This window comes from Furipterus horrens, unplaced genomic scaffold, assembly GCF_987537825.1.
Source record: "Furipterus horrens unplaced genomic scaffold, mFurHor1.1.pri manual_scaffold_8, whole genome shotgun sequence".
In the NCBI taxonomy this organism is placed as follows: domain Eukaryota; kingdom Metazoa; phylum Chordata; class Mammalia; order Chiroptera; family Furipteridae; genus Furipterus; species Furipterus horrens.
This window is the reverse complement of record NW_028327178.1, coordinates 16,463,857-16,487,545: the sequence shown is the minus strand read 5'-3', so window position 1 is coordinate 16,487,545 and position 23,689 is coordinate 16,463,857. Positions and strand designations below refer to the sequence as shown.

At 50.4% G+C, this 23,689-nt stretch overlaps 1 protein-coding gene across 1 annotated transcript in view; it reads left to right on the top strand.

Annotated features, from left to right (window-relative positions):
* MAPK4 (mitogen-activated protein kinase 4) overlaps positions 1-22,541 on the top strand; it is a 135,838-nt gene extending 113,297 nt beyond the window's left edge. The window contains exons 3-6 of the mRNA XM_090285493.1: positions 12,250-12,394; positions 14,002-14,163; positions 19,107-19,308; positions 21,527-22,541. Of these exons, the coding sequence (XP_090141619.1) occupies positions 12,250-12,394; positions 14,002-14,163; positions 19,107-19,308; positions 21,527-22,226 (1,209 nt within the window). The 3' untranslated portion in view covers positions 22,227-22,541. The remainder of the gene's footprint in view (positions 1-12,249; positions 12,395-14,001; positions 14,164-19,106; positions 19,309-21,526) is intronic.
* The last annotated feature ends 1,148 nt before the right edge of the window (positions 22,542-23,689 follow it).

The window sequence follows — 23,689 nt, the reverse complement described above, 5'->3', positions numbered from 1 at the left end:
CTCCTTGAAAATCCTGGCAAGATGCCTCCCTGTCTTCCTTGGCCAGTCACCTCTTCTTTGACCCTTTTTATTTCTGGAAGGGCCAATCGACCTTGGAGTTCATAAAGCCAACTCAGGGCCTCTTGCTTGCACGACCATTCCCAAGGCCTTGGGAGGGACCCTAACAATGTGTGCACATGGCCAAGTATTTTTGTGATATTTTCCAAGTAAGATATTTTGGCAGTAATATGTTAGGAAGTGGTCTGTTTCCATCCTGGCTTGTCCTCCCCCACACTTCCCTCTGTGGTGGGGGGCAGTGGTGTGGCTGGGCCTTGGGAGGATCTGACTAAATAGAGGTTGAGCTAAGGATACATTTAGTTTGAGTTTAATGGGATATGTTTATATGGTGTGCAGTGACTTCTACATAAAATTAAGTTATTGCCAGCTGTCTTGGTGTAGGAATAACATCTAGAAATCTTTCTTTGGCCCACCCTGCAACTTATAAGACTACAACGAGGACATCATGGGCAGCCTGGTTAATGAGTATCATCAATTCAAAGAATAAGTTTAGCCATCACATAAGGAAACAGGAAATGCCCCCAAATCTTACTTACAGCACATAGACAATATAAAAGAATATCTACTAGAGTTTTCCCCAAATTTGACAATAATTTTGCAAATTTATATGACATTACCAATAACTAGTTTTGAAGGTAAGGGAAGTTTCTTTCTTTTTTTTAAAGATTTTATTTATTTATTTTTAGAGAGAGAGGAAGGGAGGGAGAAAGGGAGAGAAACATTAATATGTGGTTGCTTCTCTCACACCCCCAACTGGGAACCTAGCCCGCAACCCAGGCATGTGCGCTGACTGGGAATCGAACCAGTGACCCTTTGGTTCGCAGGCCAGTGCTCAATCTACTGATCCACACCAGCCAAGGCAAGAAATTTCTAAAATATCAACTGTACTAAAGTATCAGTCATATTACAGGAAAGACTAAGTTATCTTTTCAATTATCATTCGAAGACTGAATTAGCTTTAAATTCTGTCTCTGAAAACTATATTACAAAACTGTCACAGAAGAGATGATCAGAGATTATGCAAGATGTTCACCAGTTTACTACCTGCACTTTGTCAAGAAGCTAATTAGTAAAAATGTTATTTTTACAAATTTTGTGATGTGTGTGGTGTTTGCTAGCATTTTAAAACTTGCTGCAGTTAACCAATTCAAAAATAAATATCACTTTTATATCTAATTTTGTGTTCATAACTTGTGTTTTTTAAGAAGCCACCTCAAATCTGGATCTATCCTGGTCCTCTCTCTGCTTCATCTTCCCACATGATTGATCCCTCCTGTCTCCCTCACCCAGTGGTGACTGTCCCCTGATTTAATGATTGCCTTTGCAGTTGACCAGCAAACTCACTGCTCAGACTAGGGGGCAAGCTCCCTTAGGACAGTCCCTGGAGCACTACACATAGGGCCAGGCCCACTGGAAACATGTATTAAATACCTGTCAACAAAGCCTCTGAAAGGCGACCCAGATTCCCTGGAGCAGAGGGCCTGGGCATCCTTTCAGCATGAGGGCCAACTTCCAAAGTGGGACATGCTCCGAGACCTGCAGTTTTGCCGGAAGAAAACTGTTCCCACTGGAGAAGATGTGGTCCCTGGTTGATAATGTGATCTGGGTATGCTGACTGGTCACCACGGAGAGAAGCCCCTTCTCAAGGTCAGGATCAGACAGCTGTGTTTGGACCCTGACAGAAGCCATGTTGGAGAGGGGGTTGGGGCGAGTCTCGGGGCCTTTCTGCCACCCCCCTCTCCATCCCAGCCACGCAGCCTGTGCTTCCTCCCTGAAAGGGGTGGGGGGCTTAGTGCTTCTCCCCCAGCAGAGCTACACTCCCCACATGTCTAATGGCTTTTGTAACATGCAGCCACCCTGCCTGCAGACCCCAGAGGGCACAGCAAGTCCCATGGTCCCTGCCCACAGGGGCTCAGAGATAAGTGGGGGAGGCAGAGAGTTTCGATTCACAGGGAGCGCATTCAGCGGGAGCCACCGCGATGTTGGTCTTTGCTGGTGTAGTAGGAGACAGGGGGCTAACAGGTCAACATGCTTTCTCTTCCAGGTAAACGTGTTAACGGGGACCTTACTCAGTATTTCCCGAGTGTCCTGAGAAAGACTGGTCCTCAAGAGGCACCTAGAAAAAGAGGTTATGTGGACAAAGAGGTGGGGCGAGTGCTGCATCCTAAATCCCCATCTAAGATCCTGAGATCCTGTAAATAAGCTTCCTGGATGTTGCCAACCTGTCCTAAGGTGTCTGGCTACACACTTTTACCTTCCCCCATTAGCCTCTCTGGGATGTGAACCCATTTGGGGAAACATTGTTATAAATAAAAGCAGTGACCTCTAGCACTATAGATGAGACTTTTCAACACCAGGACAGACAGGTAGCCAAATTCAGAGGGAGCAGGGCTTTTCTGGCCCCTTCTGCCACGTTCCGCAGATAGCCACTTCTTCCTGCCTGCAGGCTGCCCTACACTGACCTGGCTCCAGCCACTCGCAGGACTCTACTAACACCTTTAGCTAAGCTCTTTTGGGCCCAATGCCAGGCCCTTCCCCCAGCCATCTGTATTCTTAAGCACTTAAGCCACCTGGAGGCTCTAACAGCTGCCACACCCTTTGAAGTTCCACCTGATCCTGCATCCATGGAAAGGAGCAAGATCCTGATAACGTAGCTCTTCCTTTCCTTTGTCTAGTAATTCCATCTTAGTTACCATCAACAAAGCCAGTGGTTTAGACCCCAGAGCCTTCTGAGAAAGGGGAGCCCAAGGAAGTTCCTTTTATTCTTTGAAGCATGCTCTGCAAAGCGAACAGAGAGAATGCGTATCTTCTGGTGAAGGGAGGGTGTAGGAGCACTGGGAAGGAGGAGCAGAAATAGGGTGGCTGGTGGAAAGGGAACTTAGAGGACTGAACTGTCTGCTGGGGGACTTGGTGACCTTGCTACTGCGTCTTTGACCTCCCTGTCTCAGCACTCGCCGCCCCCCACTGCCTCCCCTAGAGCAGAGATAGTAACAGTGCCCGCCTTGTGAGAGCGTCATGAGAATCAAATGAAAGAACGCCGAGTGAGCTCGGGGTGGTGCCAGCTCATGGTCAGTGCCTGGCAAATATACATTATTATTACACACCTTGCTCAGAAGTGCTTTGGGATTAATATTCTCTTTCTAAAGTGCTGAGTCTGACCCCCAGGCTGACCCCCTGGCAAGATCAGCAGCCCAACGGGCCCAGCTACCCCACCACGGCATCAAGACATGTTTAAAAGGTAGTTAAGGAACATGCATGAAGGACCCATGGGCATGGACAACAGGGTGGGGATTGACTGTGGGAGTGGGGGTGTGTGGGCCGTGGAGAGCAAGGGGGGGAAAATTGGGACAACTGTAATATAACAACAATTTTTTTTTTTAAAAAGATAATGTCAAATAAAAATTTGCAGCTCCTTGCACCTGAGCAGGAGCCTCTAGATTTCCAAGGGCTGCACTTGAACATGGCGACTACCTTTGTGATTTTAACATGGCCAACAAACTTCAAAATAATGTCCTCTTGACTGGTAGTCAAGTCCTGAAATCGAACCCTGGGCATATCAATCATTCCTTTGGCTTAAGGTTTTTATCCCACTTGTGTACCACATTTAAAGTGAGCCCTGCCCTGCACCCTGCAGACAGAGATACACAGATGGTCCTGCCTTCAGGGCCTCCCCTGCTCGAGTAGTGAATTCAGAGATGAAGGGGTGGGTGTAGGAACACGGTGGCACTCACCAGCTAAGCCAGGCAGACGGGAGAGACCTGCCATAAGCACTCCAGATTTAAAATGAGAAAATAAATACCTATCTTACAGGGCTGTCACAAAGGCAGCTGAGTTAATGCTGGCAAAATCTCTTGTGAATAATGCCCAACCAATATTAGATTCCTCCCTCCACTCTAAGGTGTTCTCAGTTATTTACACCTGGATGTTAATGAGGGATCGGAGAGGAAGGTTTGCCAGGTGGAAGTGCTGCCGTCATGTGGTGACAGGGCTGGGGGACAGAAAAGGGAGACTTGGGGCTCAGAGATCAACTCCTCTGATGTTCTTCCCCACAAGGTCACACAGATCCCTCCCTTGATTCACTCTGCTCATGCGTCCCCTTATCATAGAGGCCTTCTGGACCGCCCACCCAATTCATCACACTATCTCCTCCAGACATATTATACATTTATATGGTCAGCTGTTTTTTCCTACTAAGACGTGTGCCCTGTGGCTATAGGACACCTTGTTTTGTTTAGTGTCAGAATCAAATCTCAGCCCTGCCAACGACTACCTGATTTGGCCTTGGTCAAGTTATTCATCTCTCTTATTTTTTTTTTTTTCATAGACTCATTTTGATAAGTAAATGCACTAATAATAAAGCAGCACATGGCACAGTGTCTGGCATATTGTACTCAGTAAATGCCAGCTATTGTTGTTATTGGTTATATTCCAGTGAATTTTCACTTCCTGTGGGTCAGCCATCTGGAGAAGGCCTCTGCCTAGAGAAGGACTTACCTCATCTGGAATGGAGCTAGAAATAGAAGCCTGCACTAATTGGGGAACCATGAAAATATGACTTACCCTTCTAAAGCAGGTGAACTAAAGATTTCTAGGACACTGGTTCTTAAATATGGCTTTGCGTTGGGATCACCTGGGGAGTTATAAAAATTACTGATGCCTGGACGTGCCCCCAGAGATTCTCATGTAATCTTTACAGCAGGCGTCCTGAGCATCAGAATTGTCTTAAGTTCCCCAGGTGCTTCTAAGGTGTAGCAGGTTTAAGAGCTGCTGCCACCAGATTTCACCTTGAAAGGTAGCGAGACATATGTCTACTTACATGCTGCCTGGCAGTTAATACATCTTCCTGAAAGGAGCCATTTGCTCACAAACCAACCGACCCATTAAAAATTAATCACTGCGATGCAGCTTCTGGGGGAGACCAGCAGCACAAGCAGCGGGGGAAACGGAGGCTGAAGCAGCTGAACGGAGCCTTCCCTCCACCCGCCCCTGTAATCAACCCGGCAGCTGGTCCTGGCGAGGCTTGGTGGGGTGAAAGCTGGCGATCTGGGTACAGCTCTGAACAAACGAAACATTTTGTCTTGTTTTTGAACTAGAATAGAACCCTGAGTTCATGAGTTGGACCCCATGGGGTTAACGTCCTAAGCGTCTATCTGTAACGGTGAGCTCTAGGTGAATTAGAAGACAACCCCATTGCTCCCACTTTCCTACTGTTGAAAAGTCAGGAGAAGTGCATGGTGCTGAGTGAGAAGCCTGTCACCAAAAGACAAATAAATACGGTATGATTCCACTTAACCTGATGCACCTAGAGTAATCAAATTCACAGAGACAGAGTAGAAGACCAGTTGCTGGGGGCCCGAGGGTAAGGAGTACGGGGTGTGGTTTCATGGGCACAGGCTCAGTTTTGCAAGATGTGGAGTCTGGGTGGACGGTGGCGGTGGGGGCACGGCAGGGTGAATGTGCTTAATGCCACCGAACTGCACACTTAAAAATGGCTCAGATGGTGAATACTGTGTTATGTGTGTTTTATACCACACTTAAAAATATATCATTTTTTAAAAAGCAGTTCTATCATAATTTTAAAAGTAAAATGAATACCTGGGGGCTGTGGGAACTTAACTGGCTTTTTGGTTGATTTCCATGGAAACCTGGGAACTGGTGAAATTCGGGGGAGGGGGGGTGGCAGAATCCCCAGAGCATGAAGTGAGAAGGAGGGGCAGCAGATCAGCAGTTAGGGCCCCTTAGAACTTAATGAAAACTCAGTGCGGCTGACTTAACTGTGCTAGTTCTTCACCAATGTGTATTTTAGCTGCATAAACAGAATGTACCAGATGACTTACAAATGACTATGCTGGGCTTTTAAGACTGTGCGTTCCTTCCTTCAGCTTGAGAGTCCCTGCTGCATATTTTCATGGAAATGAGTTTAATAGAATGAGTTTGGAGTCAGCAATAAGAAAGGCTGTCTGGCTGTGGTGTTCTTTCTTTTCCAAAAGGCTTCTAACATGCCTGATATGGATATTGACACAAATAAGAATTATGCTTTCCGAGGGAGAAGGCCATAGAGAGGGAGGCTAGATATTTCTGCATAAATCGGGCTTCTGGGACGGTGTTGTTTTTCTAAATGATATTTTGATGAGTATCTGTAACGCAAAGAACCAACCCCTGTTATAGGTCAGGCTACTGGTGGGTTGGAGAAATCTGCCTGGCCTGTGAGCAAGGCAGTCATAAATCCACGGGGCAGGGCATTACAGATCACCTAGGGCCCCGCTGCTACAGATGTATCACCTTGCTCACTGGATGAAGTGGAATCTGCATTTAATCCGAGTCCCTGAGTATTCCAGTGCACACCAAAGTTTGAGAAGCTGTGCTCTGGCATCCACCGGGAGGGGGGGTGTTGGCATGCCTCCCCAAGAGGTTGTCCATTCTGTGATGAGACACCCGTGCCTGTCTGGGACCCAGTCCCTGCCTTGGACAGCTCTGCTGGCTTTCACGGCTTGAGAGGGCTTTCATGTGAAAGAGAGCAGAGCCCTACATTCAGATCAAAGGTGCTACATCCGCATAGTCAGGGGCTGAATCTCTGCTGTCCACTTACAACCGGTGTGACTGTGGATAGGTTGCTCATGCTCACTGTAAAATGACTATAATGAGAGAGTCTCTGCCTCCTGGGGTTGTTGCAAGGGTGAAACGAGTTAATCCATATAAAGCAGCTAGAGCGGTCTGAGAAGGTCAATAAATGTTAGCTATTAGAATTATAGTGCACAGATATCCATCTCATACTTTGCCTCTCGTCATGTCCCCAGAGCCTTCGAGAACAAGCTTAACTCCTTGTCTGTGTGACAGCCTTGCAAATGTCTAAGGGCAGCTCTCCTGCCCATGTTCTCCAGGGTGCAAGTGTCCAGCCTTCAGCGTTTTTCGTGTGACACGCCTGTCACTGCCAGGATGCCAGGAGTTCTCCACCAGAATCAGACCCATGCACCAGCCCCCACTTATCCCTAAAGCTACGAGGTTTACCTCTCCACAGCCTGGTTTCTGTTTTACTTGACCTAGTTTCTTCTAGATCAGACAGAGGGGCATGTATGCATTCCTGTCCCCTTCCATGGAAGCGTGGTGCCCAGCAGCAGTTCTCTGCTGTCCAGAGAGCAGCATCTTTGCTAGCGGCTCCCTGCGTGAACGGCCCTCCCACCGGCAAGACTCGGCAGGGACCCTTCTGAGGCAGGGGGTCCTTAGGGACCACTGACTCTAAGCCTCTGCCCTGTGTCCCATTTGTCCAGATGTCTCTGTCTTCTGAGTACATTCTAGGTCTTTCCACCCCATCACCTATATTCACACTGGCTCCGCATCACCACCTGGAATGTTCCCCAGCACAGCTATCTACGATGTCCCATCCATCAAGACCAACTCAAACCTCACATCCATGAAGCCTTCCCTGACCTGCCTCAGAACAAAATATCACCCGTCTGCACTCTGAGCGTACCTCTAGCTCTTGCTGCTTAGCATTGGCCCTACCTAGTATGCATGGTGGTGAAGTCCAGCAGTGTGCAGATCCGAGTATGGGCTCTGGACTTGGCAGGGTAAGTTGTGTTCCTACCCTGTGAAGAGCCTGTATTGAGGCTGATGGAAGGATTGCTGAATGAATTCATGTAAAATGCAAACACAGTGTCCAGCACAGAGCAAGTCCTACATGAACACTGACCAAGACCAAGATCACTTCTTGGTCCTTCCGATCATCTTTTCCTATTGAACTTTTCACCTCTCTAACCACATTATGTGTGCTTGGAAGTCAGGGAGGACTTTAATTGTCTTCATCACTGGTTCACAGGGAGGGACACATGGCTCCCAGGACTTGTGCTGGAGAATAATTCAGGTTGGGGCAGTGAGGCTGTCAGGGCCCGCACCATCCTGGCCAGAAGCATCCATTCAATATTAGGAGGGAACAGCTCTTCCCAGACTGTCACGCCACCCCTACATTCAGAGAGGGAGGGAGGGGGGGGAGAGGGAGAGGGAGAGGGAGAGGGAGAGAGAGAGAGAGAGAGATGACTGGGTTTTTATTGCTGGGACAATGTTGTCGCCATTTAAATTCTTCCCATCCCTCTGAGCGGCTAGGAGTTGCATTACCATTAATGGATAAAGTTGGACGCTTATTGGATCATAGCTTCTCCCCCAGTCTTCCAATTCCAGGACCCACGAGCTCAGGCTCTAGGTGATGGAGGCATAGAGAGGGCAAGCTGCACAGAATGGGAGCCCACCCAGGGCTGGCTGGTCAGGGCAGCAGACAACGGGTGCCCACCCTTCCAGGGTGAGTTTGAGTAAGACTGTCCTGAATTTCTTGGCAGGCATCTGGGACTGAGTCCCCTGCCCCTTCTGAAAAGGGAATGCTCAGAGCTTTAATGACACCTTCCCTCCAGGTCTATGGTGGGCCCCTAATTACCCTCCTCTCAGGGCAGCTGCTGCTAGATCGTTATTTCTCAAACACCTTTGAAGCTTTCAAAGTCAAAGCATCCCATTGGCTGGACAGGACTCTAAAAGGACAGCAAAATGGGCTGGTGGGAGCAAGAGCAGAAGAAACCCCGAAGGCCCCCGTGACAGGAAACCATACCCAACTGCCTCCCAGTGGCGCCTCCAGAGCTGGCTTCTCACCAGGAACATCAAGGGACCAGGTGGCAGAAGGAAAGGGACAGAGCAGTTCCAGTCTTGCCTCTTGTCTGCTGAGAGGGGGCCGCAGAGAATTACAGAATGTTGGTTCTGTGTGTCTCCTCGGAGCGCTGATGTCACAGCTCATAGGACAGTGTGTGATCCCTGTGCCTGCTGTCCCACCTGGGCCCCCCTCAGTCAGCCTGCACAGGGGAGAGCCCCCTGGAGGCCAGGTCTGATCATGAGGACAGGGACCTCCACGTCAAATGGAACTGAAATTCTCCTCTCTGCAGCCTCAGCAGGAAAAGCATGTAGGGATTTCTGGGAGCCAGTGTACTTACTGATTTATCAGCCCTTCTGATAAAATGGAGTCTCCACTCCTGAATATTCTTTAAAGAATTATTTTTTAATTCTAGAAAATTCTGACTTTCATCCTATCTACTCAACTGAAACTCTTCTCTTAAATTTAGATCACATTGTAGACCCTCCCAGTGCCTCTCCTGCTCAGAAACGCAGGGCTTACCTGGGCCTCCTGAGTCTGCCCCACCCTCCCACCTCGGGAAGGGAGCCCCTCCTTCATTCCCATCCCCTCTCCCACAGGGTGCTCTTGCTTCAAAGCCAGGCAGAAGACACTGTACCTTCCCAAATTCTTCTCTGTACCTTCCCAAATTCTTCTCTGTCCCGTGTCTTCTGAAACACCTCAGTAAATCCCCTTTATGTTTCCAAAGGGCTTGAGGGACAAGTAACCATAAGGAAGTAGCTAAATAGTTAACAAAAATCCAGCAGGTTTTTGGTTCTCATTCAAAGGTAAGCAAGAAGCAGGGGTTAACTTTCTCAAATGCTACAGCGGCCAGGCCCATAATTCTGGCCCAGGGGCAGCTTTGCCCAAACTGAACATCTTGCTTTTACTTGAGAGCAGGATTTCAGAAGGAAACCCCTCCCCACTTCTTCTTCAGCCACATGCAGATTCGCAGGTGTTAATTATAGGGAATTCCATTCCCTAAAAGGCTGTTTAGTGACGTATCAAGGAAAATTTGCCTTAAGTACCTCCCCTCTTCGATCTGTGCTTTCGTCTTCCTCTGACAGCCTCAGCGTCTGACTGGAAAGTAAAAATCAGACCATCCTTTCTTTATAACCTACCCACTCAGAAGTGACTTTCTGCAGACGGTTTGACTTGTGTCTGTAAGTTTTAGAATCAAACCTCAGCCCGTAATGAACTGCTGTACACACATGTGGATGAGTCTAAATGCATTAGGCTAAATGGAGGAATTCAGACTCAAAAGGCTTCATGCCATGGTTCCGTTTACAGGACGCTCTAAACCAAAGCAAAACTGGTGTGACAAGAAGGGGACATAGGGACTTGTTTGAGATGATGAAATTGTTACATTATCTTGATCATGATGGTGGTTATGTGAGTCTATGCTTTTGTCAAAACTCATACAACTGTACACTTAAAAAGGGCAAATTTTACTGTATGGGAATCATACCTCTCAATACACTGGACTTTTAAAAAATGATTTATATTTGCCAGTCCTTTTGGGAACAAGGCAAAGCATAAGTGGCTGTCAACTTTTGTAAACTTCTCACCCGCCTTTGAAAGTGGGAACTGGAACTCTCTGGAAAGTCAGGTATGTCAACGAAAAGGGTCAGGGATCCCTGCAAAAGATGCCTTGTTTTGAAGGGGGTTCAGACCATAGGAGACCCTCCTTATTGATTCGTTCATTTATTCATTTACTTGTTCAACAGCGTTGATTGAACACTTTCTAAGAGGCAGACTTGGGACTAGGCAATGTGGAAATTGCTGTGGCAGGAGATACAGCTGCTGCTCATGAGAGGCATAGAGGCTAGTGGTCTGGAGAGGGAGGGATTGATAGAAGGAGAGAAAAAAAATAGCCAAACAGGGACCATGGAGCTCCTGGGAGGGGCACCTAACCTCATCCCAGTGAATCAGGAAGCTTCTGAGAGGAAGCCAGCCTGAGTGAGTGAACCAGGCAGGGCAGCGGGTGTGAGGACCTCCATCCGTGGAATGCACACATGTAGGTGCCTGGAGAGAGAAAGAGGGATACACTTACAAATCGTAAGGAGTTCATTTGGTGAGAGCTCTGAGGCCAGAGAACAGCTTTGCTGTTGTCTTTGCCAGCTCAGGGGTGTTTTCCTCTTGCTTCCACCAGTTTGAGGCCCTACTCTGAAGAAATTTGTGCCACAGAGGAGAGAAAACTGCTGTCATAATTCAGGACCCTGAGAAGGTTTTAAACAACAAATCTTTGCTCAACTGAAAAGATTTCAGATTGTGATCAAAAGTGCCTGGGTACTTGGGCTTCCAAAGTTTTCAAACATTTTAACCTGGGTCTGTGATACTTTAAAAAAAGATTTTATTTATTTACTTTTAGAGAGAGAGGAAGGGAGGGAAAAAGAGAGAGAGAAACATTGATGTGTGAGAGAAACAGTAGATCGGTTGCCTCTTGCATGCCCCCAACTGGGGACCTTACTGACAGCCCAGGTATGTGCCCTGACCGGAAACAAACCAGCGGTCTTTTGGTTTGCAGGCCGGCACTCGATCCACTGGAGCCACACCAGCCAGGGCTGTGATACTTTTTATATCAGTAAAAAGGTACATTCAAATGCCAGACAGAAGATGACATCATCAAGTAACAAGACCATCCCTAGAATCTCTCATTGGGGCCCCTCAATCTGAATTGTCTGCCCTTGAATCCAAAATGGGTCCATCTAATCATTTTAGAGAGATTGTTCAGTTAATCCAAATGGACATTTCCCATGTTTCCCTGTTGGGCCAGCTTTCTGAATTACGTAGAGAACAATTTCTGAATTGCCTGGCTATATTTTCTTATCTGTGCTAAAATCACTGAGGTCATCATTATACCTTGTAGGGAGGGATTCCATCCCAGACTGTTAGAACATCTATCCCCCCAAAAGACACTATGTAGAACTCCCAGAATCCTCTGGGAAAAGCTGTGTCCCCTTTGCCATTTAGGTCTGCTTTCATAGGTGCTTCGTCTGCATCCATTGTGAAGCTAGCCTGACCCATACTCAGCAGGGGTTTGGCTCAAGCATTGTAGCTGCATTAATTCTAACCTTTAGCACCAAAGTAACTGGCTTGATTTCAAATGTATGGCTATTTCAGAGATTCAGCCACTAGATAAGTGAAATTCCATTGTCTCATCGTTATTCTGTTAGTGGCGGTAATGAACTTGAGTATGGCTCTTATTTATCCATCTTTCTGGATGAGGGCAGATTTATTTTGCATAGTTATGTCAAACTGGTGTAGGATATTTCTTCTAAAATAATGATATCCTGAGTGCCTTTCTACACAGGAGAACTCCAGGGTCTCCTGAGATTCTCCCACCATTTGAGCCCCCCAAACTAACCTGAACTCCTATAATCAGACCTCTGTTCCCTGATGCTCCTTCCAGATCAACATGAAAGGACAGAAGGTGAAAGGATCCTGAAGGGGGTCCTATCTCCAGGTGAAGAGAAATGAGAAGAGGCATGGTAAGGAGGGAATCTGCATGACGGATGGATGGAACTGGGGGTTTTGTCTTGCAGGGCTATCTGTCAGAAGGCTTGGTAACGAAGTGGTATCGCTCACCACGCCTGCTCCTCTCCCCTAACAACTACACCAAAGCCATCGACATGTGGGCTGCAGGCTGCATCCTGGCCGAGATGCTTACGGGGAGAATGCTCTTTGCAGGTAAGCTGCTTACCATGCCACCTTCCTTCTCCTCCTGGGTGTAGAAGACAGGTTTCTGAGACACATAAAGACTGATGCTTTTTACAGACGAGAAAGGTATTCATTCCCAGCATCCTGTTGTTCTATTTTTATATTTTTGTCTGTTTTTTTTTCTTTCTTTCTCTTTTTTCTTTTGGTGTTGTTCTACAAAAAGGAAGAACTTAGTACACAAAACATGCTAGACTTTCTGTTTGAAATAACCTCTGTGGCTTTTATGGCACTCCTTGGAGGCACCTTCCTATTATTTCGGGCAAAATACTAGAGAGACTAAAAACAATCTCTGAGAACAGAACTTTCAAAATCAAGAAAATACTTGTATTCAAACACCTTGCGATTGACCTCTGGAAACACCCGCCTTACACTTTCAGCCCTTCCTCATCTCTCCCTGCCACTCTGAGCAGTTGTTAGTCTGGAGTGCTCATTTGGAGAGGGGACCCCACAAGGGGCTCCCAGAGTCCCTGAACCCACCCTCCATGAGCCCACTGCAGGGAGAGGCCAAAGGGACTCCTGGAGAGCAGACTCTGGTGCTGCAGGCACTTTCTGGGTGGACATTGACAGCATTAGCATGTGCTTAGTGCCACAGTGGGCATCATGGGAGGACACAGAAGAGCCCATCCTGGGCCCCCAGCTTCTGGCAGACTGGAATCCCACGGGAACCATTGGTAAGGGGAGGGCCCTCTGTGCAGTTGGATGAGTCAGTGGGGGGAACCCCTCAAGGAAAGAGAGGCTTCGTTGAGGACTCACCCTGGTAGAGGAAGTGGGAAGGCTACTCACGCAAAAAGGGAAAAGGGAAATAATGAATCTAAGAGTGGCCAGGAGGTCAGAGCAGGATCGCAAGGGGATAGACTTCACCCTTACCAGCAGTGCCCAAGCTCGGATACAGGGGTCAGTGTTGCCTGGGTATAGAAGCTGAGTTTCTGAGACACAAAGCCTGATGCTTCTTACAAATGAGAAAGGTATTCATTCCCAACATCCAGAAGGATGCCTGGCAGAGAGTAGGTGCTCAATAATTACTTGTTGACTGAATGATGCTTGACTCCATCCCAACCCGCCTGTCTTCCTCCCTCTGCCCAAAGGAGCACAGAGGCAGTGTTCTCAGGACATACCCCAAACCCTACTTATTATTCCTGATTTTTTCCTCCTCCTAATTGGAATCCTCCTAATCGGAAGCCAAAGGGTAAGGCTCATTCCTAGCCTTGAAATCACTTCCTTCCCCAGCCTGGTAAAGAACATGCAGAGAGGCATATGGGAAGGATCACTCGGAAAGCCCTCGGCCAGGCTGTTCCGTCATGGTGGTGTTGGCTGACTCAGTCTGTATCAGACTGCTCCAGTCAGAGGCAGAGACATTTCACAAAGCCAAGCTCCAGAGACAGCAAGCAATCAGCTCATAGTCACAGAACAGGTTGGTGGCAGAATGGAGACCAGAGCCCAGGACTGCTGGTTCCCAGCCCAGTGCTGTTCCCACTGTCCTGGGTTGCCCCTCCCAGGCCTTCTGGGGCTGCTATGGGGCTTCCACACACCCGGTCACTTGGGCAGCACACTTAACCACCTGGCATTTGCCTCCCCAGGTGCTCATGAGCTGGAGCAGATGCAGCTCATAATAGACACCATCCCTGTGATCCGGGAGGAGGACAAGGACGAGCTGCTCAGGGTGATGCCTTCCTTCGTCAACAGCACCTGGGAGGTGAAGAGGCCCCTGCGCAAGCTGCTCCCTGAAGTGAACAGTGAAGGTACCTGAGCTGGACAGCCAGGCCAGCATCTTGGGGGCTTTACCTTGGGGGTGGGGGCAGGTGGTCTCCTTCTATAAGGACTAAGCATAGTCCCTAGCCATAGGAGTGAGCGCCCCCCTTCCCCCCAGCCGCCAGCCTTTGCCCTGGCTGCTTCTAGACTGAGGATGATTGGTCCCTGGAGTCTGGCTGGCAGGCAGCCCTCACAGAGGTCACTAGAGGTCCTCTACATCCCACCCCCCGGGTTGCTTCCTTTCCTTTCTTGTCTTTCTCGCTTGCCTTCCTCCTTCACCCCCTTTGGTGTGGTGCAGAGAACATGAGCTTTATCCACTTGAGAGCCAAAACCAGGTTCAATTCCTAGTTCCACCAGTGACTAGCTGTTTGGTCTTGGGCAAGTTTCTTACCTTCTCTGAATCTCAGTTTCCTTAACTCCTAATAATACATATTAGATAGGTTGTCGTGACAAGTAAGTAAAATAGAATGTGTAAAGCCCTGGGCATAGGGGAGAGGCTCTGTCCTCTCAGACATTACATTACCGTTGGGCCTCATACCTGGCAGAGGCTTCCTTAGGCAGCTTCTGCGTAAGTAGGATATAGGTCCAGCCAATTGTGAGAGAAAGCCAAATTCTCAATGGCTAAATAAGATTTCATTCTTATTTAAGAAAAAAAATTAAGAAGTTTATTTCTCTCTTTTATAATAATCCAAAACCAGGCAGTCCAAGGCCAATACGTGGACCTGCTCCCCGGTCATCCAGGGGCCCCAGACCCTTCCGTCTTGCTCTGCTGCCTTATGGTGTTGTTCTTACTCCCTGGAGAAAGGAGAGGAAGGAGGGGAGGTCCCCTTGCCCTTCAGGTCATGAGTCAGAATTCGTATACCTCACCTCCACTCATGCCCTGTTGGCCAGAACTGAGTCACATGACCCCATCTCACTGCGGTGGAGGCTGTGAAATGGGTATTTTCTTTATTCCCTGATACTTTGTGTCCATTATTATGAAAGAGGAGAACAGACATGGGGTACAAACTAGCAGTCTCTGCCACACTCCTCCGCATCAAGAAACCAAGAACTTGGACTAACAATACCTTTGGCCATGATACCCATTCAATCAGTGAACTGCCTCAGTTTCCCCATCATTAAAAGAGAGGAGGGGCTATTTGATTCACCCCAAATTAAGACGCAGCCGTCCCTATTTATTTTTATTCTGAAGCTGCTACAGAAACCCCATTGTGTGTCAAGAGATGCATTCACCTCTCAGGAATTCTGGATCAAGAATGTGTCACCCATGTCCCATCCCCCAAGCAAGCACACACAGAGAAGCACCTTGGTGACTTGGTTCTGAGAGCTGTGGGCCTGGTCTCAGCAAAGTAAGAACTGGTGCCTGATCAGATATGACCCAGTCCCTTGCTGTCATCAGTAGCATCAGCCCACATTTATTAACCCACCATAGCCAGAGAACCACCAGGAATGGAAATCCAAAGACACACAGGAGCTGGTCTAGCTGGGAAGACAGGAAATCCCATCAGAGATGAGAATGAAGATTGAGCAACACATTCTAAAGGGCTAGTGAGAGCGCTGGGCACTTGGGGAGGAGATGAGAGCCACCAAGTGCCGAGAGGGACAGAGGCTGGCCCAGAGGGGTGATGAGGGCCCAGATCAGCAGGATGAGTCACAGACCTGATTGTTGGATGTGAAGCTGAATTGGTGAGAAGGACTGAGAGCCGTGGGGCTCTAAATGCCTGACGGATGAGTTTGGACTCAATCCTGTAGCTGAGCAGATGTGCCCTAAAGCCAGGCCTGCTGCACCATCCCATCATGCCAACTTCATCCAAAATTCTCTCATCTGCTTCTGGCCTTGAAAACCAACCCCATGCAGCCTCTGGGTAATGAGGTATCACTGACATGGAATATTGGTAGGAGAAAGGGTACTCGAGCCCACCTGCCAGGAGAGTGAGTTGGTGACCCTCAGTTCACTCCATCTGCTGTGCTTTCGAGGTCCCACAGACGTGGGAAGAGGCAAGGGGTCTCTAACCCTCAGAGGCTCAAAGGCCGCAGTCTAGGTGACCATGTCCCTCAGCAGCTGGACTTGAGGTCAGTAGTGAACCTCATGCCACAGATATAGGACAAGGGAGGCAGGCCTGAGACCACACAGTTCTGAGCTCCATTTACTACAAGAAGTAAATATACCACAAGTGAAAGATTGGACGAGGAAACCTAATATACAAAACAGGTGGAGGGAAGGCTCTGGGAGAATCAAGGTTGAGGGCCTGAGAGCCCTGCCCACCTGCCTCTCAATCTCCAGAGACGCCTCTGAGAATCCTTCCAGAACCTCTGAGGTTCTGAGAATTCTAGCTAAGAATCCACTGGACCACAGGAGGATGACAGGATGGTAGAGAGGCCTCATTTTATTAGACATACCTTAAACACAGCTGAGGGTCCTGGCTGGTGTGGCTCAGTGGATTGAGCATCAGGCTGTGAACCAAAAGGTCGCTGGTTCAGTTCCTGGTCAGGGCTCATGCCTGGGTTGCAGGCCAAGTCCCTAGTTGGGGGTGTGCAGGAGACAACCCGATTGATGTTTCTTTCCCTCTCTCCCTCCCCTCCCCATCTCTAAAAATTCATAAACAAATCTTTAAAAAATAATTTTTTTTTAACACTAAGGAAGTTGAGCCCAGGGAAAAAAAGGAGTTGGGGGAGGAAGGGTATGGTCATTCATGAGTTAAGGGTAAGCCAGTGCTGTAGCGGAAAATCTGAAATCTCCATGGCTTACCCCACAGCAGTGTATTCAGTACTGACCTCAAGTCTAGACAGACTGGGGGAGCCTGGACACTGCTGGGGAGCCAGGTTGTCAGAGCAGCTGCCATCTTCAACATATAGCTTTCAAAGCCCCCTGGCACCAGCCTCCAACTGAAGCCGAGAGAAGAGAGAGCAGAGACTCTTGCAGGAGTTGTTATGGGTCAGGCCCAGGAATGGGGTACACACATCACTTCTACCCCATTCTATGGCCCCTGTCATGTAGCCACAACTAACTGCAGGGGGCATCTGGGAGACACAGGCTAGTGTGTCCTGGGCAGCATGAGAGGGGCAGGCATGGGCAAGAGAAACCATGTTGATGTAGCGGGACCACAAAGGACAGAGCTAGGCTCTGGAGGTTAAAGGGACAGATGTAGGTTTGACAGGGGAAGGATTTTCTAATATTAGGGCTTCCTAGAAACGTCTGGGCACCTGCAAGACAGCCAGCTGTCAGGGAGAGCTAAGAGGAGACTCATCCTTGGTAGTCAGTGGAGTGGCCTTCGGGGTCTGCACTGTCCAACTTCAGGGGTTGCTAGGTCTGTCTTAGTAATGATGATAATGGTGATGGTGCCTGTTGGTCAAAGCTTTAACTCTCCATTTTCTTGTCAAAAAGTCCAGTGTCATAGGGTGGGGCCAAAGGAGGGGCCAGAGACCCAAAGGAGAAAAGACTTGCCCAGCCTGCAGCTGGGCGGTGGCAGAGCTGGGCCACTGCAGGGCCTGGTCCGTCCCAGTCCTGGGAGCCTGTGAGGCTGATCCCCTTTCAGGTCTGCAGCCCTGGCCCAGGAGCAGCCCCTGAGCCCCAGTGCCTTTGGGGATGATCAGACTTACTGCTGCTTCACTAATCTCTCGGTCTACGGTTACAAAGTGGCACCGTGTCCTCTTGGGAGGCCAGTGGCCTTCAGAATCCATCCATTTCCTGAATCATTGGTGAATTTTCCTGCAAAGAGCTCCAGGGCTGGTGTGAGGGGCCGGGTAATGGTGCGGCAGAGGCCCACCAGGAGCCCCACCGAAGGGACCGCAGCCTGGGCCTTGAGCTCAGCTGCATTCCTCCCTCTGCACTTGGGCTGTAACATAATTAGTCAAGTCACGATTTAAGTGGAGCCTCCAGCACTGAGCAGTACTGCAAACACCTACCCTAGACCTTGCCCTGAGATGATGCAGCCCTGAGCTCACAGGGCAGATGGGTACCCGTACCCTGCTTAGGAAACAGAATATCAATGTCTGTGCCCAGAGCTGCTGGTCAACAGGTGCACATCCCGAACACCCTACTGAAACCTTCATGTACTGTCATGCTGGTTGGCAAATAACTACTGCTCAAGGCTTCTGAGTGTCCCTCCTGTCCCCAGATTCCAGATGCCAGGACCAGTCCTTGGTCTAGCCACTAAAGGGTTACTGCCTGGCACAGCAGGAAGGCTGGGTGAGGAAGTATTTTGAAGATCTAGCCTGCCTGCCCAGGGCAACCTGTGATAGAAAGAGCTCTGGTCTTAAACTAGGGGCTCTGGGCTGTCAGGCCCTGTCCCTCCCCCCCCACCCCACCCCCACCCCCGCCCCAGCCTCACCTCCGCTGACCTTTCTCACTGCTGGCACCTGAGGGACACAGGCCCCCCACCCACTGCAGCAGCGCTCAACCCAAGACAAATGGGAGCAGGTGCAGATAACCCTGCGCGCCCCCTCAGCAAGGCCGCCTCTAAGGTGTGTCTCACACTATCTCCTGGGGGACCCCAGTGGAACTGCGCCCCAGGTTCGCACAGGAGGAGCTTGCTCATTGGCAGATCCTCAGCTGGCTTCTTCCCTCCACCCCTCCCAGTGAACTTCCGGGGATCACCGCCACATAACCACCGCCACCCCAATCCTTGTCTCTGGAGAAATCCAGCCTGAGGCAGAGATCTAGCACTAGACCTCCCGTAACTAACCATGACCCTGAGCAAGTCCCTTTCCCTGCTGCGCCTCTATTACTGATATTTGTGAGGTCAGAAAAGCAGCATCTGCTCCGAATTTGTCACTAGATTGTGGTGAGGATCATGAGAAAGAGAATGGCTAAAACCCTTTTTACAAGTGGAAAAGTACAAACACCCAGAAACATCACCATACTGAGGGGTCCCCTTCTCGGGGTGGCAGCAGCAACAAATGGCCTTCAAATGACCTGCTCTGCTCCCTACAGCCATTGACTTTCTGGAGAAGATCCTGACCTTTAACCCCATGGATCGCCTAACAGCCGAGATGGGGCTGCAGCACCCCTACATGAGCCCGTACTCATGCCCCGAGGACGAGCCCACCTCTCAGCACCCGTTCCACATCGAGGACGAGATTGACGACATCCTGCTGATGGCTGCCAACCAGAGCCAGCTCTCCAATTGGGACAGGTGTGTTTCCAGAAGTTTCCAGCCCTGGAGTCTAGAACCCACATTCCTGTCCTCCCATTTCTGTGTTGCCTCTGATCCCTTGTGACCTTTCCCTTTGTTTTCCATATTGTACAGCCCAGGGGCGCTTCCCCCAACTTATCTTCTTGCCTTTCTCTCTCCTGTCCTCTGACCCTCCCAGCCTGTCTGACCTCTGTGCACAGGTCCAGGGGCTTTCCCTTGTGCAGCGCAGCCAGGACCAGCTTTCCTCCCCACCCCACGTGGGCTGGGCTCAATGTGATGTTCTGCAAGCATTAGTGAGATGATGGGTTTCAGGTTAAGAAGGCACCACCAATGGAGGGTCAGGGCCACGCTGTTATTTTTGGACAGGTTTATTGGTTTGTCCATATTGATTGCTGTTATCAAGTGTTGCCAGCAGCCCTGGCTGGTGTGACTCAGTGGATTGAGGGCCAGCCTGTGAACCAAAAGGTCATAGGTTTGATTCCCAGTCAGGGTACATGCCTGGGTTGCAGGCCACATACCCAGTTGGGGGTGTGTGAGAGGCAATCTATCGATGTATCTCTCGCACAACCATGTTTTTCTCCCTTTCTTTCTCCCTCCCTTCCTCTCTCTAAAAATGAATAAATAAAATCTTTAAAAAAAAAAAAGTTGCCAGCAAATGGAGATTAATGAAGACTGTCTCTTCTGCTACCCTTTCTGCTTGGCTGCCCTTGACTGTGGTCCCTGCAGCCCCTCCCCCTCCACTCTACAGCATGTGGGGGCTCAGCAAGGTTCATCCCATGCTAATCATGGCTGTGGCATGGGGCTGGTGCCGGGAGAAACTGTAGCAGGGTTTCTGACCACTTCTAAAGCTGGTACCCCTCTGCCCCCAGCCTTTCCTATCATACCTGTGTGAGGGAGGCGAATAACAAAGGTGGGGCAAACCCCTTCCTACAGCCCTGCTGCTCTGGGCAAACTGCTTAACCCCTGGACACCGATGTCCTCATCTGAGGAGGTGATAACACTGAACCCACGGTCCGGGCTGCTGTGAAGGCTGTGACTGATGTTTGGCCCTTGGCGTGTAGCAGCCAAGGGTCAGGGTCTTCACAAATATCTGCAGTTTTGAGGACTCTCATGGGAGGAGGCCGCATCCACCTCTGGGAGTGACCCCGGCCCTGCGGGTGTCACTGGGAGGGTGGGCAGTACTGGGGCCTTCCCGTGCCTTGCAAACCATGTGGTCTGCCCCTGCATGGCTGCCCTTTCACCCAGCCAGACCTGCCTATCTTTGGTGTGGTGGGTTTTCCTGTGTGAGCACCAGATTCCCTGTTTCTGGAGCGACTAGCTACTGGCTGAGGCCCCCTCTGGGCTCCCTGCCTTACCCACCCCTCCCCTCAAAGGTTCTGCACAGAGACCTGGCCCAGGGAAGGGAGGGCTCAGCCTGAGCTGATGGCTGATCCTCCTGCTCTTCATTTGCTCTTGGCTGGCTGGCTTCACTTTCTGTGGCTGCGGAGCAGTTGACAGAGGGCAGAATTCCAGGATCTCTGGCCTCTCCTGAGGAGCCCATGACTTTCCGTGGGCCCCACTGCTCCATCTAGGCACAGTGCTGTGGGGCATCCAACCAGACCCATGAGGGCAGGAGTTCTTGCCCTGGCTGTACCCTAGAATCACTTGGGAGGTTCTAAAATCATGCTGATGCAGGACCCCACCCTAGACCTACTGAATCAGAATTGTGGGGTGTAGGGCACGCAGGGGGTGTTGTTTTCAATTTCCTCGGGTGATTCTAATCTGAGCCAGGGCTGAGAAGCACTCATTAGGGCACTGCTACTCAGAGTGCGGTCCCCAGACCGGCAGCATCACGTAGGAGCCTATTAGAACTGCAGAACCCGAGGCCCCAGCTCAGATCTATTGCACAGAGATCTGCATGTGAACAAAGTGATTTGCATGCACATCCAAGTTGAAGGAGCACTGCACAGGTGCATCCACTGGAAAGGAAGGTCCATGAAAACAGGAATGTTGTTGTTTTGTTCACTGCTGTGCCTGGTACAGAACAGACGCTCAAGAAATATTTGTAGGGTACAGAATATAAAGGATACAAGGATTAAGTCACACAGTCCCTTCACCTGAGCCCTGGGGGCTCACCATTACCTTGTCCCATCACCCTCCCACCGTGGAGTGAGTTGGGGACAGGATCTGGAAGGACTAGGCTGGGGTTCCAATCACCTTTCCGTCTGTATCCTTGTAGATACCCTGTGAGCCTGTCATCCGACCTGGAGTGGCGGCCCGACCGCTGCCAGGACGCAAGCGAGGTGCAGCGCGACCCGCGCGCGGGCTCGGCACCACTGGCCGAGGACGTGCAGGTGGACCCGCGCAAGGACTCGCACAGCAGCTCCGAGCGCTTCCTGGAGCAGTCGCACTCGTCCATGGAGCGCGCCTTCGAGGCCGACTACGGGCCCTCCTGCGATTACAAGGTGGGGTCGCCGTCCTACCTGGACAAGCTGCTGTGGCGTGACAACAAGCCGCACCACTACTCGGAGCCCAAGCTCATCCTGGACCTGTCGCACTGGAAACAAGCGGCCGGCGCGCCCCCGACCGCCGCCGCCATGGCCGCGGACGCCGGGGCGCGCGAGGATGAGCCTGCCAGCCTCTTTCTGGAGATCGCGCAGTGGGTCAAGAGCACGCAGGGCGGCCCAGAGCGCGCCAGCCCGCCTCCCGAGGGTCCTGAGCGCCGCTTGTCTGCCTCCCCGCCTGACCACCCTGCCACCAAAGACAGTGGCGCCAGCCCGCAGTTCGACCTGGATGTGTTCATCTCCCGCGCGCTGAAACTCTGCACCAAGCCCGAAGACCTACCGGACAATAAACTGGGCGACCTCAATGGCACGTGCATCTCCGAGCACCCTGGCGATCTCGTGCAGACCGAGGCTTTCTCCAAAGAAAGGTGGTGAGGCCTGAGGGGGCGCTCCAGCACAAGCCACCCCTGCCCCACGGGAGGCCCCCCAGAAAAGCCTGGCCGGGCAGGAGGAGGCCGCCTCCCTGGCACCTCCACCACCCCCTCTGCCCCTCTATGCTGCCTGGGGGTTAGCAGAACACAGAAAGGATCCGAGGAGAGAGAGGAATGTCCATTTCTTAAACTGCCTTAATAACTAGCCTTTATCCTCTGGGAGCGGGTTTTAACGGAGCCTCGTCTGGGTTGATCACTTTCCCAGCGAAGAGGAGGCCCTTGCATTTCATAAGTGGTGGCGTGTAGGGAAGAAACGCGTCTTAGCACTGCCTGGTTGGGTTGAGAAGGGGGAATCTTGCAGGCCTGGTGTGGATGCCATCTGGCCCAAATAGCCTCAACTGACAGATCAGGAAAGACAGTGAGAACCAGAGAAGCAAAGTCTAGCCAGTGTCAGGGCAAGCCTTGACTCCCAGTCTCCTGGCCCCCAGCCTACAGAATGCCTTCCTCTGCTGGGTCACACTGGCTTTTCAATCAGAAAAGTTAGTCCAAGATGTATCTTCCCTGTCCAGTACCATCCAACCCATCCCATGTTCTTTCATTCAGAGCAATGTTTCTTGTATTCCAAAATTGGAAACTGAGCCAGTGTCTTCACTAGTCAAGCATATTTCTTCTGGTGCCTCAAGTACATAAACATTCTCCTTTGCCACACTCCTATGTTTGCCTCACTCCTGCATGATCTGAAATCTTGGTTTAGATCAGACCAGTTTGGGGTCTGTAGATAAAAGAACTCAGTCTCCCAGGCCTGTGCACACACCTCCTCCAGGTTTTTAGGCACTTTGCTGACACATGCACAGACACAGCCTTCATTCCCCAGGATGTCATACATGGGTGAGTTTGAAGATTGCAATTTCATGAATTCCTCCAGAGCTGCCCCTCCCAGCCCATCCCCACAAACAGAGCAAATATGTTAGGAGAAGATTTGCCCACCATAGAGCAAATACATTAGTAGAGAAGATTTCACATGGGCCCAATCAGGCTTCAATAACATTGCTTGTGATTTTGATCATCCGTTTAGCCCTGGCAAAACAGGCCCTAAAGTAGTGCATTGGAGAGCAAGTGGCCCAGGGGACAAGGAATCCAGAAAGGAAGATGTGAAAGGTAAGGTGCCAATAGTGAGGGCACTCAGAGGTCAGGCAGCAGCATGGAGACCTCAGGACAATGGAAGGGGCTCCAAGCAGCCATGCCCCTCTTAGTCTAGGTCAGGCTGAGTTTGGAATGTGCAGACCCAGAGGTGCACTCCCACACAGAGCCTGGGGTGACTGTGTGTGGGCACAGCAGCCCCCCTGCAGAAGCACAGCCCGGCCCCTGGGATGCTGGTGTTCAGCTCCAACCCACCCCCCAACACACCCAAAGATACCCACGGGAAGTCGAGCTACTCTCAGCAGAGGATCCCCAGTCTTGGTCTTG